Consider the following 17,451-nt stretch of genomic DNA (forward strand, 5'->3'; position numbering starts at 1 on the left):
ATGCTCCCGCCGCACCTGCCGCCTGGCGTGCGCTCCCGTGCGCTCCAGGGCAGCACGGGGCACGCGGGGTCCGGCTCTCCAGTGCGCGAGGGGGCGGGGGCAGCTGCCTCCTGACCCGCTCCCTGGGAAGGAACCCGCAGCCTTGCTCCTGCCCGCCCCGCATCCCGCCCCGCGTCCCGGGGCTCTCGCCCCTGCTTCACCTGGCTCCCAGGGTCCACGTGCCGAATGTTCTCCCTCCTCCAGATTCTTCTCCGTCCTGCTGTTCCTTCCGACTTGGCTGCCTCCTCTCAGATGTCCCTTTCCCACTCTTGGCTACGCACGCGTCGGCGGATATCACTTCAAATTGAAAGAATACTTTTTTCAGGTGGCCGCAACCAATATTGAAGGATCCTGTTCTCCTGCTCGAGATGGAGAGGGAAACAAGATTCCGCTGAGTTCCTGTCCTCGTGGAATTTAACAGTCTTAGTGATTAACGTGAGGCTTTCACGAAGCTTCATCTCCGGTTTGGGGAGGAACTAATTAAATTATTTATTTTGGCACGTAATTAAAAGTAGCCAGTAACTGAAGACTGTATTTTGTGACTTTTAATGGGATTTTCTTTCATGAAGGTTTCTTGTGTATAAATTCTAGTATGCAGATAGTAGTTGGTACTTTATATTAGTTTATTGCTTTCAGCAAGTAATTTAACACAATTAACAATAATTTCCAAAATGTTGTTTTGACTTTTTTTTTTGGATTTGTTGTTGGCGACCATAAATCAAAAACTAAAACTATTTTGTTTTCCAGGTGAGACTGGTCCTTTGGTAGACATAATGTAGTGTTATTGAATAGAGAAATATAAAACCCTTTGCTAATGTAGTCTTTAAATTAGGAACCATGTTCAGACATTTTAAAGTACAAACACACACACAAACTGTGCTGTGCTCTAATCAGTTAAGAAAAAGAGATTTGAATCAAAGACAAAAGCAAAGGGAAGCAGAAAGCATCAGTATAGAGAGAACATTTAAAGTAGATCTAATGAAGTGAGGCACCTGTTTTCATTCCATTCTTCTGTGCTTGTCCTAAAGACCTTATAGAGTTGTGATGTATTTCTGTGACAACAGGCACACTTCAGGGTAGGACCTTTGCTTACTTACTCACCTGACTGCATAAAATTAGTGTGGGACTCAATGGGTGAATGAGAATCCCCACCCCCTACTACTTGCCTGAGGACAGATAGCATTTTTGGTGAAGGACACGACTTTGATTACTGCAGTGTAACCCAGTCCTTCCCAGAGGTGATCATTTGTCTTTCAAGAATCTTAAGTCTTCATGATATAAACATCAAAATGTTCCCAGCACAGAAAGAGTTAAGGACACTCCTGGTTTCACTTGTCTCTTAGAAATACCAATATTAATATTATACAAAATTAAAAAAATCGGATTGAAATCGAAACAGTGAATTTATATCACCTTGTCTACACTTTTGGGAAGAAACAGTTATTACATGTTTATTGAATATATTTGCCTTATATTTATGAAAACAGAAACACTTCATTGGCTAGGTTTAAATAAGGGAAAGGATGCACCAATAAAACAGGTAACACAGGCAGAGGACCTCATCCTGAGTTACTTAAAAGTAACTCTATGGGTGCACATTGCTGACAACAACATATTCAAAGAAGTGACATCTGTTTTAAACAATCCTGTTATTCAAATTATATGGAAATATCAGCAGGAATGCATAGCTACACTGATTACAGAATTTTCCAAAAGCTGTTGTAGTAAAATAAAGCCCTTTATTTTGAACAGCTGCAGATTAAAACGAAACAGCTACATTGTTGATTACTATAACATTACCAATGGTCCGTTACGAGCCATGGGGTTTAGAACACTGGTGGTTACCAGGTATTTTATTTTTATAATTCAGTTGAGTCTGACAGACTCTTAAGTAGCAAAGCTGATGCTGACCAGATAGATATGGTTGGTTTATTGTTGGGACAGGACCCTCTGGTGACATGGTAAGCACCCAAGAACTCCTTTCTGTAGGTTATCAAAACGTAACAATCACAGTTCTGTGTAATGTGTCTTTATCTATTTTAGGTGGAAACATAACCTTCCCATTTGCTAAGATAGTGACTGGCTTTATTCAAGGAACACTCCATTTTATTTTATTTTTTAATTTAAGTATAGTTGGTTTACAATGTTGTGTTACTTTCTGGTGTACAGCATAGCGGTTCAGTTATACATACTGTATATATACATATATATATATATATATATTCTTTTTCATTATAGGCTATTACATGGTATTAAATATAGTTCCCTGTGCTATACAGTAGGATAATGTTGTTTATCTATTTTATATGTAATAGTTAGTATCTGCAAATCCTGAACTCCCAATTTATCCCTCCACCCCTCTCTTTCCCCACTGGTAACCATAGGTTTGTTTTCTATGTCTGTGAGTCTGTTTCTGTTTTGTAAATAAATTCATTTGTGTCATATTTTTAGATTCCACATAAAAGTGATATCATACGGTATTTTTCTTTCTCCTTCTGGCTTCCTTCACTTAGTATGATGATCTCCGGGTCCATCCATATTGCTGCAAATGGCATTATTTTACTCCTTTTTATGAATGAGTAGTATTCCATTGTATAAATATACCACAACTTCTTTATCCAGTCATCTGTCAATGGATGTTAGGTTGCTTCCATGTCTTGGCTACTGTAAATAGTGCTACTATGAATATTGGGGCCCATGTATCTTTTCAAATTAGAGTTAACACTCCATTTTAAAATTTGCTAAATTTATTTTTCCTGATTGGGTGTTTTTATTTCATTTTATATGTTATATATATGTTATTTTTATAAGCATACATGTTATTTTTTCCAATGAAAATTAAATTACATTGCTGTATTACCTAATCAATAGCAAGATTGGCCTTTGACATAAATTTGTTTTTAAAACTCAAGATTACTTCCTAACTTATACTTGGGGCCATTTGCAAGAGCTAAGCACAGAGTGAATTCCTTTACACCTGTCAGTGTAATTGAAGAGGTCTTAATCTTAATAGCGTTCTGTGCTTGCTCCCCAAGCAAACTATCAATTGCAGCTAAAATTGTTTCTGGTCACCATTTATCTTCAGTAGTTATTTCCATAAAGTTTATTTTTATATTAATGCCATTGTTAATCACTTTACCCACACAGAATTGTATTTTCTCTGTTACATTTTATCTGTTACAGCAGTATTTTCCTAAGTGGGCTGTCCGACATTAGACTTCCTTTAATGGCTTTAGATATAAGTTATTGCACAGTTCTATTTAAATGTAAACGTTCATTTAGAAAGACATGGTACAAATAGTTTTGAAGAATTAAAACCAATTTTAAAGAAATTATACCAAAAGCTTCAAAAAGAAGATAACATAGACATTATACTATTTTGAAGTAATAACTTAAAATCTGTATAGAAATCTTTTTATTTTTATGTTTGTACTTTTAGTTGAACAAAGCTATCATAAAGTAGCAGAAGAACACTGTTTCCAGGTATACTCCCTTGAATTTTTAAAAATCCAACTTATACCCAGTATTTCTGGTGATGTTTAGAGTCTATATAAACTGAACAGGACAAGGACTCACATCATATGCAAACTTCATTTCCCAGTACAACCATCACTGAGTAAACTAATAGGATCTGGAGAAGGGCTTGAAAACTGCACAAGGAAAGCTATCAATCCTTTAATCTTATTTTCATAAGTATTGATGACACACTACACCATTTCCAACGTGAGAGACGTAGAAAAAGAAAAACGGAAAATTCAGAGCTAAGCAGTTCTTATTTTCTTGAATAGCAATGCGCCCAAAGTAACTTGTAGCTGGTCATGCCTTCTCTAAACATTACCAGGTGGGAGAGCACGGTGAACACAGGCTAGGTGTCAGGAAAGCTGGTGGTTATTCCCACCTCTGCCTTTGACCCACCTTGGGAAAAACAAGCTGGCTCCACGGGACGTGTTTCATGGCACAGCACTTACTATGGGGATCATCAAGTTCACGGTCTGGGTCTTGTTCTCAACATTGTAGGTCCATTGTTAATGCTCCTAGAAGTAAAGGAACCAGCCAAAGACAAGAATGCTGATTATACTGATAGATATAACTGTTACCCACTCGGGGTCCTTGGACTCTTCAATTAATCGAAGTCGGTAAGATGCCAAATGAGGAATTTAGGCACGGCTTTATTGGGCTTCGTGCCCAGTAGTCATAGGAGGCAAATGCAGCTGCTCATGCTTTGCACGGCTGTGGTCAGCACTGTATTATCACCACTCTCCATGAATGGTCTCTTGAAGTCTGACATCTGCCCCCAGTGCTCTATGAAACAGTTCTCTTAAAGGTTATAAATGGCCCTAGAATGGTCCAAAATCATTTCATTATCTGGGTATCCACTTCCTGGACTCATCTGTAACTTCTGAGTACATTCAGCCTGACCTCATTCAAATCCTGTCCTTTGGCCTAGGTCAAGGACAAAACCTCTTTGGGGTCACTTTTCTTTTTAAAAAAGGCAACATCATCAGACAGAATCAGGGGTCTTTCCAGAAATCAAAGTCCAGAAGCACTGTCTGAGGTTACAATGCACCGGGACCCATCACTCCGGGCACTCTGGTCTCTCGAGTCCTTTCTGCTGTCTGTACACATCCTCTGTCTCAGCAGATATAACGCAGCTCCCCCTAACCTGCCCCGGCCCCTGGCCCAACTTCACTTCCAGTTCAAGCAGCTAGCAGACTGGCTCACTCTGCTGAATTCCAGTTTCTCATTCCTGGGAGAGAAAGATTAATTGGCTCATCTTGACTCACAAGTCTACTCTTAACCTTGTAAGGGGGCAGAGACACATGTTCAGAAGGGGACAGATGCCCACACCTGGCACAGGTGTAGTATAGGAGGGGCAGACACCCCAAAAGCTGTATCCCTCCAAAGCCTCAAGAAACTTCTCTGGGTCTCTTTGGCCTACACTTTCAAGTCTAGATATTATCCTAAACCCTTCCAGGTACCACACTTTACCCCGAAAGACACAGCCAGCTCCATCTCCACTCCATCACTGTGACCAGGACACGCCCTGTCCCAGAATGGCTGCAAGTTCTGTCACATTGTCCTGGAGCCTTGTATGGGAGCACTCTTCTCTCACAGCTTTTTCTGAATATTGAAATAATGATTTGCAGATACTAACTATTGTGTATAAAACAGATAAACAACAACGTTCTACTGTGTAGCACAGGGAACTATACTCAGTATCTTGTAATAACCTACAATGAAAAAGAATATGAAAACGAATATATGTATGCATATATATGACTGAAACGTGATGCTGTACACCAGACATTGACACACTGTAAAATGACCATACTTCAGTAAAAATAAACAAACAAACAAAAAGCTAAATAAATAAACAAACAAATTTACCGTATTTACTGTAGGCTCTTGTACAGACCCTTTTTCAAGTTAAGTAGTTCCATTCTCTTTTGTTACTAAGTGTTTTTTGTCTCTCTGTTTTTACATAAACAACTTTGGATATTATCTGATGTCCATTCAAGGTCTGTTGAGATAGTTAATTTTTTTTTTCTTTTTCATAATGACTTATTTTACAGAACTTTTTCTTTTATTTCTGGGAGGATCTGAAACATACTTATTTAAAAGTCATTTTGATGTGGTTCTCTTATTTGTGCTTTATTACTGGTAGATTCATCTTCCAGTCTGGGGTCGTTGGCGGTTTTTGTCGGTGTTAAGCATCCTCAGAGACTCTAATGAGATCTCTCTCCTCCTCTTCTCACTGCCCTCCCTCTTTTGCCTCTGCCTGAGCCTCACTCCTCATCCAGATTCAGGTCTCCTCTTGGCCTTCCATCCTACAGTGATGTGAGGAGACTGCAGACACAGTCATCGGGGCCAAGAGCAACTTGGCGCAGGTCCCAGGCCTTCCTCCTCCTGGCCACCCTGCAAAAATGCAGCAGTAGCTTTTTTCCGGCTCATTACAGGCTAGGAGAGCTCATCCAGCCCCAGGTTTAGAGACTAACTCTGGCTCCAGACCTCTGCCAGGCATGAGATGTTTCTTTTTCGACAGAAATGCAACTGCCTTTCATCTCTGATAATTTCCAACCCAGAAACTCCCAGGTTTGGTTCTGGCATCATCCCACCATGTGCGTGTGTCTGTCTAAAACATAGAAATGACTGCCTTATCATGTTAATTGGTTTCAGGGGCTTTGTTTGGATCAGGATGGGTCCTTCAAAGCTGAGCTCAGTGACTTTCCCAAGTTCCCATTTCTCAGGTGACTTTATTTCCCACAGTTCTTGGCAGAGGAGAAGTGCTCGAAAAAAAATTTCTGGCGTTGAAAGCACTTCGTCACCTTCAGGGAGAGGCTCCTTGCAGAAACATCCTGCGGGAGGAGATTCACTGGATACAGGCTTGACCTGGATGAACTTTAGTATGGGTCCACCTGCAAGTGTATCACTTTTAGTGCTTCTGAAGTTCATGTTAACTTTAAGCCACAGTTTTCCTTCTGTTTATTTATTTTTTCACTCTAGCATCCCTATGAATGTAAATTTGATGACACACAAAGGTTGAGGGGCAGGTCAAAGTTCATAATTTGCTTGCATGGTGTTGGTGTGGAAAATGCAGGTACAAATCTCACAATCAGGGCATATAATCGTGCTGAATTCTTCAGTTATTAACAAGCACAGTTCACAAAAAACATGTCCACACTGAAGTTCATGATGGTGAGCGGAAGCTCCGGGCGCCCTTCCTCCACACCAGGCGCACAGGGCCTCCCTGGTGCCCTGGGCTTGGGCCTGCCTCTCCACCTGCCCGCAGAAAGACAGGGCACCCCGAGCCCTCAACGCCTCAGCCGCCATCGCCTTTCTGTGTCAAGGATCGCAAGATTTCATCCCTGTTTACGTGCATGGAGTGGCTCTGAAGAGGGGTGGGCACATTCAAACCACTGCCAGAAAAAACAATTACCAACTGCTCATAAATACTTGAGGGTGACCAGGGTGATACCAGAGGAGTTGCCTTGTCTACAATTCAACCCTAAGGAGGCTACTTAATACACCCTATGTATGTTTTCATTATTATCTTCAGATTTTCCTGTCTGCCTTCACTAATCACTGTTATGGTAAAATATATGCAAGTAACCAGCCTATTCCTCTGGGGTTATCATCCACTCTTTAATCATCATCTCACATCCCAGGCTAAAGTAACCTCCCCTCCTGCCCACTTCTTACATCCTTTTACTTTAGTTCTTATCTCAGTTTAGTGCCAAGTCTTTGGACTCTGACATTATAAAATGACCCAGAGAGGCTATTAAATAGAGCTCTAGACATGCAACTTGATAACCTCCATCTTCAACAACAACAAAAACAAAAAATCTGATTACCCTTTTTAATCCTGTTATCTTACCTTGGGTTCCAACTCAACACATAAATCTTGACACTCACGCTGGTTTCTATTATAGAGTTCCAATTCATAGGCCAGTCCTCTGTTCTCATCTTTCTTCCACAGGCTTTAATTTAAGCCTGGAAATGAACCACCACCAAGATAAATGAACAGCGAACATGAATCAAAAGGTGGGGCTTCTTGGGGGAGGGTACAGCTCAGAGGTAGAGCATATGCTTAGCATGCACAAGGTCCTGGGTTCAATCCCCTGTACTTCCATTAAATAAACCTAGTTACCCACCCCACAAAAAAAGAAAGGTGGGACTTCTGCTTTGTCACTAGCAGTCTTAATAACCAAACTAAACTTTTCATGTGTACAACTACCAATAAACCAGAGCCTGGGTGTTGGTTTGTGTCCACTGAATTGCTTCACTGTCTATGCAGTGGGTAGGCAAGGTCTTACCCTCCACTTACATTTTGCTGCACTTGTACTATATCCCAATAGTATTTTCAAATTTTTTGTGCAGTAATCTTCATCAGAGGCTTCGGTCAACCTTTATCCATGTGGCTCTTCTTTATCGTTGTTCCATTCCATTTTAAGCTCAGAGGGGAACATTTTAAGTAGCAAATGATGCAAATTACAGTTGCACAATATTGGCTTTTTGTCATACTGTCAATGCCACCTTTTGTGTGTTTTTCTAAGTATTTCACTCACTCTTAATATAATCTCTCACCACACTGAGTAATTAGTATCATTCTTCTCAGTTTATAAATGGAAAAATAATTATTATTTCTATGGTTTTTCTTTTTTTTCCTACAGTATCATTAATTGGGTTTCACTGAGTTCTGACAACCCAGCCTTGAGAACATCCAATCTTAAATAACCGGATATCTGATAGGAAAACATTTAGTGGATTTTTTTTTTGTAGAACAACAAATAAGGTTATTATAAAGCAAAACTTAATACTATATATTATTTTTCACCAAGTGTGAGTCTAATGTTTGGAAAAGAATTTATTAAACTACGTACAAACTCCTTTCTAATAATAAGTATATACATCCTTTACCTTGAAAAAGATTAACTGATTTCATTTTCTTTTTGAAATAAAACAAATTTAAGTGCAGAGCAAACATCAGCCTGTCTCCCTCTTTTCACGACTTTAATGCCCTTATCCAAAACCTCCTGCTCAGATGAGCCCTGTTTCACAAATGGAGGTTACTTCCCCAACCCAGGAGTGGGCAACCGCGGGGCATTTTCCTGGAACATTGGTTTGTCTATAGCTTTGGCAGGTGGGAAAATTAAATTATTTTGCTGATGATTAAAAAGATGAGACTGACAAGGACTTAATTTCTGGAATATATAAACAGCTCATACAACATAATAACAAAAAAAAAACTACCCAATTCAAAAATGGTCAGAAGACCTCAACAAGCAATTCTCCAATGAAGACATACAAATGGTCAACAGGCACATGAAAAAATGCTCAATATTGCTAATTATCAGAGAAATGCAAATCAAAACTACAATGAGGTATCACCTCACATCTGTCAGAATGGCTAGCATTCTAAAGTCCACAAACGATAAATGCTGGAGAGGCTGTGGAGAAAAGGGAACCCTCCTGCACTGCTGGTGGGAATGTAGTTTGGTGCAACCATTATGGAAAACCGTATGGAGATGTCTCAAAAGACTAAAAATAGACTTACTACATTATCCAGCAATCCCACTTCTGGGCATATATCCAGAGGAAATTTTAATTCAGAAAGATACATGCACCCCATTGTTCACAGCAGCACTATTTACAATAGCCAAGACATGGAAACAACCTAAATGTCCACTGACAGATGACTGGATAAAGAAGTTGTGGTATATTTATACAATGGAATACTACTCAGCCATAAAAAATAATAAAGTAATGCCATTGGCAGCAACATGGATGTCCCTGGAGATTACCATTCTAAGTGAAGTAAGCCAGAAAGAGAAAAATACCGTACGATATCACTTATATGTGGAATCTAAAAAATAAATAAATAAAAAGAAGACAAAAGAAATTAAATATGAAACAGAAGCAGACTCACAGACATAGAATACAAACTTGTGGTTGCCATGGGGGTTGGGAGTAGGAAGGGACAGACTGGGAATGTAAGATTTTTAGATACTGACATGTATATATAGAATAGATAAACAAGTTTATACTCTATAGCACAGGGAAATATACACAAGATCTTGTAGTAGCTCATTATGAAAAAGAATATGAAATACTTTTTCAATTCAATTTTTCTGAAAAAATTGAAAAATTGTGCTGTGCACCAGGAATTGATACAACACTGTAAACTGACTGAAACTCAAAAAAAATTTTTAAATAATAAAATAAAAATAAAAATCAGGAAACTTCACGCAAAAAAAGCATTTTTATGTTATTTTTATGTTAAAATAAACATGGTTATATTAAGGAGTAGAGACAAAATGTGCCTGAATCTTTAAGACCAAACAGGTGACTTCAAAAATAATTTTGTTCTTCTAAAATTTATCCACCTCTTCTGTATGCCAGAGAGTTAATTTTATTTTCTAATAATAATTTTTTTTATTATTTTTTGTTAGAATTTTACTTCCTCCATAATTTCTTTCATGTATTCACTTATAACAAAAGATTTCTAGGAGGGGGACTGAGCTGGATTGTTGGTGAGTTATTTGCTCCTTTGACTTTATGTATCCTGACCCGGGTGGAAGATCGACCTTAACTTGGCCTAAGAATGACCTACAGAATCGTACCTGAAATACAGGTTTGTGGTTCATGGTGACATGATTGTTATAAACTATTCTAGCTGCATATGAATGGATTTAATATATGATTGTGTATCAGCTATACTCTTTACAAAATAAGAAACTAACAAACAACTATTACCATTGTAAAAATTTAACATGCTTCAGCCTGAGTGTATCTATCAGGGAGAAGTGTTGTCCCAGTACATCACGTGGTCACTTGCCCTGAGGATGAACCATGTCAGAAGAGAAAAGGCAGGTGGTTTCTAATCACACCACACGGGCACAGACGTGTCTGTTTATTCATAAAATCATGTGCTGCTGATAAAATCCCAGCAGTCTTGTTTTATTAATGAATACAGGTCAACTTAGGCAACTCTAAGGGAAAGAATAAGAATCCAATGAACCCAACTCAATTCATATATTTCCCTTCAAACTTTCTTCTAATCTTTGCCAGATATTGCTGTTTTTTCACAGAAGAAATCGGGAAGTGGTGTGTTCTGTTCTTTCAAATTAATTTTAATTTTTATTTCCGTAAGTCAACATGGTTTTCACAGTTGACATTTTCATCACTCTGCTTTGTCAGATTAATTTTATTCCATATTTTCATGCATCAGCCACACAGTTGATACTTTTATAGCTCCACAGTTATCTTCTGGCGTAATGGGACAGATTTTGCTTAGCCATCTCCTATTCTTAGCCACATGGGTTTTCCCAGTTATGTTTTTGTTTTTGCAATCATAAATAACAGCATTACTATAAATATTTCTATTTAATCGATTTATTTCCTAGGAGAATATTGTATAGAGTAGGATATTATGCCAAATCATATCCAATAGTTTCATAGTTCACCATGTCTTTTTTTTCCCCAGAGAAACTAAAACAATTGAAAATGTGAACAGAACATTTAAAATTTAATGTCATGTGAAACATTTTAAATTTATGTCATTCTCAGATCCAGTAGATCCCAAAATTGACATTTTGTAATTTCTTTTTATTTAGTAAATAGGTGTATAAGGGTATCTTAATGTTGCTAAACTTTATATTTATTAAATAATGTGAGAGAAGCAGATTAATCAGTGTGATGATTTCTTAAGTGTAGTTCCCTATTATTGAATGCTCAATTTACTTCCGTTAACCAATTGTCAAATGCAATTTGCATTAGCTGTTATAACTTTGTCCCAATTATCTGCATATTTTAGAACACAAATTTTAAAAAAAAGTATCAAATCTATCAAGCATATGGAAACGTACAGAAAAAAAAAATACACAATATACCCTGCAAACACCACATGGAGGGGAAATAAAATACAACTGAAGTCACTGAAGCCCATATGTACCCTCCTGGACTCTTGTCCCATCCCTCCCTCTCTAGAGTGAACCATCACTCCCATCATGTGCATTTTTACACTCTTCCTGCATATGTATGTAAACATAACACATACACATTTCCCATCTTGTCTTAAGTATGTTCTGTGTTTTGGGTATCCCTTCTAAAAAACTTGAGGTCCTAAAGCTTCTTTCCCATGTTTGAGTTTTCATGCTCAAGTGTTGAATCCACATGTGCTGAATTGTGTCCCCAGGGATTCCTATGTTGAAGTCCTAGCCCAGTATCCCAGAATGTGACTGCATTTAGAGATGGGGCCTTTAAAGAGATAATTAAAGCAGAATGAGTTCATACAGTGGACCCTAGTCCAGTATGACCAATACCCTTGAAAGAAGAGGTCAGGAAACATCACACAGACCAACTGGTGACCACGTGAGGACAGAGAGAAGGTGGCCATTTGCCAGCCTCGGGAGAAACCTACCGTGTGACATCTTCTCTCCCTGTTTCGTGCTCCCTGGGTTACGTTATCGGATGGAATTCCAGCCGCCAGATCTGTGGAGAAAAGAAATTCGTTATTTTAGCCACCCAGTCAGTGGTATTTTGTTACAGCAACTCTGGTAAACTAATACAGTGCAAGTCCTTAAAGTAGCAATCCCACTGCATGTGACCGATAAACTCTTTTCCTAGGGCCCACCTTCAGAGCTGGGCCTGCAAGACTGCCCCCAGGCGGTGTTACGGAAACCCCCCGAGAAGTTCAGGAGGGAAATAAACATTCACAAAATGCCTATTTTCTGCTGGATGCTAATAAGAGTTAACATTTATTGGGAACTTATGTGTTCAGCTAAGCACCTTACAGAGATTATTTCATTAAATCCTCCACTGAAACCTGCAAGGAAAGTGATCTGCTAAAGTCCCACAGCTTAGAAAGTCGTGGAGCCAGATTTGAAGGCAGGCAGCCTGAGGGCACAGCCCCTGCGCAGTGATGCCCCTCCCACCTCCGCTCTCCCTGGGAGGCTCTCGGGTTGCCATCTGTGCCCCCTCCTCTGCTGTGGGCTGTGTCCTCCCACTGCGCATCCTTACACTAGCCGCCTGCCTTGCTGTCTGCCCTGCTCCTTCTTTCACAAAGATGCTCCTTCACCCGCTGAGTACGGGGCAAAGGGCTTTGCTGTTTTAGAAAAGATGCGTCTTGCATTCAAACTGTTGTCTCCTTGGCAGGACACATCCTTTCCATCATTTGAAATCCTTGAACTCTTTCCTCTCCAGCTACGTATGGGTTATCGTTACTCAACATTTACAACTTTTGGAAGTATGATAACCATCTCAGAAACCTCACTACCCATCAGCTCCCCGGAGCTGCTCACAGCATTTCCAATTTTCGTACATGTAAATAGAATCCTCCCTCCCATTTTTTTTTCAAACAAGTGGATTTATGCTTCCGGAGTTACATTATCGGATATGCTTCCAATTCTTCCAGAAATAATGATACTGTAATGCACGGTCCACTCCTCAGTCTCAGAGCTGCCTCACGGGATTTTTCAAAGTGGATGAAAACATCAAATAGCTCAATCTAGTTTACTTTCATGTCTGGAGAAAATGAAAATGACTCAATTTTGTTTTACTATAGGCTCTGCTTTTAAAAATACCATTAAGTACTTATCCTATCTTTTCTACAGACCGGGAATATGTCTCAGAAAGGCCGTGAACCATATTTCTGAGGAATTTTTTGTCAGTGGAATAATACACGGCTGCCAAAGCATGCTAATAAATTGGATTCTGTCCCAATTTTAAGTCCTCGCATCACTACTGTTTTGGCAGATATATTCAGACATACCTTGAACAACATTTCCTCATAAATAGCATCCTACCTCTGGTATAAGAGGCAGCACAGGGAAATAGAAGATCTTGGTTTCTGAACAGCCTGGGGCAAGTCATTTAAATTCTCTGACCTTCAATTTATCCTATCAAATTAGAAAATGAGAACTAAAAGATTTAAAGGCTCTGCTAACTCTAAAGTTGTTCAGCATGACCAAAACTATGTTTTTAAAAGAAACACTAAATTATATGCATTAAATACAATGCATCTGTCCACCCCTCCATCCCCAGGCCCATGACTCCTCAGCCCACTTGAGAATGGACGGTCCCTTAGAAAGAAAGTAAAATCACAACTCAGCTGAAGTTTAAATCTGAGTTACTAGCGAAATGGCCACCATTTCTGTCATGAGGCAGAATGATGCCTGGAACAGTAGGTTAAGTCTCACGATTAGAAAAATAACGAAAGTTGTATATGTGGACATACCTGCAGATGTGGGATGTAGACACTGCACACAAGGTACAAATGTATGTTGTCTGCACAGCTCTGGAGACAAATTCTAGAACTTGAGTGGCTATCTTAAGGACAGATTTTTATCCAATGGTGACAACAACCATGACGTAAGGAACATGCTTTTGTGAGAGTCTTTTGGAGTTTTAACCATTAGATGTACATCTCTCTCATCATAAATTAACAAACCATAGTTTTTAGATTTTGATTGTACTAGTTTGCCAGGGCTAAGTGAAATAAACAAGTTATAAAGGGACAAATATTACACAATTCTATTTAGTATGTCTCTGCCTGAAGTAGAGACATAAGGTAGGGTGGTGGTGGCCAGGGGCTGGGGAGAGTGGGGAAAGTTAGTGTTTAATGGGAACAGAGTTTCAATTTGGGGAGATGAGAAAGTTCTGGAGCTGGATGGTGGTGATGGTTGCACAATGATGTGAATGTACTTAATGCCACCGAACTGTACACTGTAAACTTAAAAATCATCAAAATGGTAAATTTAATGTTACATATAGTTACCACAATAAAAAAAAAGGACATCTGGCATAGAGAGGTTCAACAAATCTTTACACAGTTATAAATTCTAGAGACAAATTTAGAAGTCATTTTCTTTGAGGGGGTGGTTTTGAGCCTGATCACAAGGAAAATTTGTATTTTGAAAATTCCACTTTCGAACATCTGTGAGCAGTGGAACGGTGAGGTTCTCCTCCAAATATTGGTCAGAACCAAAGGGCAATCTCTCAGCCACCCAACAATGCAGGGAAAGCAATGGGCCTGAGTCTACATGCTGTTATAAACTCATTTGGAAGGTATCACCTTCACAACGTGACCACATCGCACTTAATTATGAGCACAGCACACGATCAGGAAAGCAGAGGCTGACTGGGGAATATCTAACTCGGCGGTTTTGTCTTTTTGGAAGCAAGGACATCCACAAACTTAAGAATGTTTTGAAAACTACTAGTTATTTCCTCAAACAAATGCTTATCTGCATACACACAGCACAAGCTGCATCTGATGTTATGAGGGTCACAGAGCCCAGTGGCTCCCCACCTGCCTGGGTCCTCTGAAGGCCTATGTACCCCACTGTAAGAACCTTTGGTCTTATGATCTTGCAGATGAAGGGACATTTTAAACAAAATATCAGACTACAAAATGAAATATTTTTTTAAAAAAGCTGAAGTCCAACATACAGAAAGGCTGCGTTATGTTAGAGCACCAGATTTAGAGGAAAGAAACAGGTTTAAAATGAGGCTCAGCATTATGGCCCTTATGCTGACCACGTAGCCCTAGTTTTATGCCTAAAGGAAATCACGTGTGTGAAAAGGTTTTATGAACTGTAAAGCGTAATACAATCTTGGCACCGTACTTAACTGTGTTCTAGCTTCATTACCAAAAAGAAACATAAGCATGTGCTACTTCTGAGAAGCACAGGGATAAACTAGCTGTCCAAGGTGAGTGAAAAATTCAGTCCATGTATTGTACATTTCAAATATATATATTTTTTCTGAATTAGGTACATATTTGATATGAAATAAGTGTTTTGGATTTGAATTCAATAGGCAATTGAACTACCTTTCCACTTTACTTTGTATCTATTATTTCAGAGTCAATCCCACATATTAGAAATATTTTTCCTAGAGGTTATCATCCTAAGTGAAGTAAGTCAGACAAAGACATATCATACGATATCACCTATATGTGGAATCAAAAAAAAAAGACACAAATGAACTTATTTACAAAACAGAAACAGACTCTCAGACATAGAAAACAAACTTACAGTTACCAAAGAGGAAAGGGGGGAGGGATAAATTGGGTGTTTGGGATTAACAGATACTAACTACTGTGTACAAAATAGATAAACAACAAGGTCCTACTGTAGAGCACAGGGAACAATATTCAATACCTTGTAATAACCTATAATGAAAAAGAATATATATATGTATGTATAACCAAATCACTATGCTGTACACTTGAAACTAACACAATATTGTAAATCAACTATACTTCAATAAAAAAATAAAATAAAACAGAACAGATAAACAACAAGGCCCCACTGTATAGCACAGGGAACTACATTCAATATATTATAATAACTTATAATGAAAAAGAATATATATGTATGTATAACTGAATCACTATGCTGCACATCTGAAACTAACACAACATTGTAAATCAACTAGACTTCAATTAAAAAGAAAAGATACCTAGCCAAGCAGTTTCCTTTTTATGAGGCGGCGGTTTGATTTCTCATCCGTCTGCTCAGTTAGACTGTAAATTCTGCAGAGGCTGAGCCCACATTGGTTTCCCCTTCCCCGCTGTAGCCAGACAGCTCACACAGTAACTGGAAAAGATACTCAGTAAGGATAGGGGGAATAAATTACCTGCTGGAGCCATGCAGAGGATGCTCTGAAAAACACGCATTTGTCCAAATCTTTGACAGAATGACACTTTAACCATCTGGAATGTACACCTTGTTCTCTAAATCTCACGAACTCCCCCCGTCCCTGTGCAGATTTTTCTGACTGTTCTCTCTTAACTGTCAGTGAGTATTACCTTGTATCTTCTCTAACTGTTCTATTTAAAGATGGCTATTTCTTCTTGCCTTCTGTAGAGATGGCTGACCACCGCTCATAACCCTTTCACACAGTTCTCTGTGTACTTGAAAACACTGAGGTCATCCCTGCCAACTCTTCCTTGCACCAGATAATTCAAACTCTTAATGCTATTTTTTTCACAAACCTAATTTTTCATTACTTTATAATTTTGACTGTTATTTTTTCTCTGGTTTCAGCCAAATTTCTTCATGTTATTCATTCTATGTAATTAATTACATCATTCTCCGTGAATTAACCTTTGCTCTGCATTTCTTCTGGAAAACATACTAGCAGGTGCTCACAGCACATGGATGGCTGGGGCCTAGCTCTTAGAGTATTCACAAGAAAAACTGAGATTAAGTTTAAGGCCTGGCTCGGACACTGCCGTCCGTGGGAACTTAAGCGCGTGACTTAATTTTGTGCAGCAGTCATAGCACTGACCTTGGCCGGCTGTTAGGGGGTGAATGAGTTAAGGTGTTTAGAACAGTGGCTGAAACAAAGTATGCATCCGTAAGTATTAGTGATTATTTCTGTTCTTGTGGTCCTTATTAGTGTTACCTTTCAGTCATAACCCACTCAAAAGAAATGTAAGGTGTGTTAGGTCACAGGGAGCCTGCAGTAGGGGAGAGAGAAAAGAGGTTGTAGATTCAAGGTGAGTGGAGACCTTGAAGATTCTTGCCCACTTCATTAACTGAGCCTGGATTCTTATCACCAAGTCTAGCATGGTGCCTGGTTTGTGTTAGGTGTTCAGTAAGTACTCTTTGGACGATTTACCCTCACCATTTACATAATGTCTCTCTCAGCAATCAACTTGTTTTCTAATGCAAGTTTTCTCACTTGCCGGCCATGTGATTAAGGGAAATGTTATGGACACATCTTAGTTTCTGAGTCATCATATATCAATTGATTATGATTATAGACTCAGATTGAAATGAAAATTAAGCAAGATAATGTTCTTGGTATTTCATATGTGTTCAGGAATGTGCTCTTATATTATTGTTACACAATGCACAGCAGAGACAGAGTGATGTCCCCAGGAAGTGAACTTACACAGCCTGA

General features: G+C 39.0%; 1 protein-coding gene across 3 annotated transcripts in view; it reads right to left on the minus strand.

Annotated features, from left to right (window-relative positions):
• Positions 1–17,451, minus strand: part of L3MBTL4 (L3MBTL histone methyl-lysine binding protein 4) — a 332,768-nt gene that overhangs the window by 238,931 nt on the left and 76,386 nt on the right. For 2 of the 3 annotated variants that reach the window (XM_072949221.1, XM_072949220.1), the window contains exons 2-3: positions 11,960–12,030; positions 201–336 (exon numbers count right to left, since the gene is read on the minus strand). In XM_072949221.1, the coding sequence (XP_072805322.1) occupies positions 201–336; positions 11,960–11,969 (146 nt within the window). In that variant the 5' untranslated portion in view covers positions 11,970–12,030. Of the gene's footprint in view, positions 1–200; positions 399–11,959; positions 12,031–17,451 lie in introns of those variants that run through there. The other variant, XM_072949226.1, reaches the window with a different exon arrangement.

Source organism: Vicugna pacos, chromosome 24 (genome assembly GCF_048564905.1).
Source record: "Vicugna pacos chromosome 24, VicPac4, whole genome shotgun sequence".
In the NCBI taxonomy this organism is placed as follows: domain Eukaryota; kingdom Metazoa; phylum Chordata; class Mammalia; order Artiodactyla; family Camelidae; genus Vicugna; species Vicugna pacos.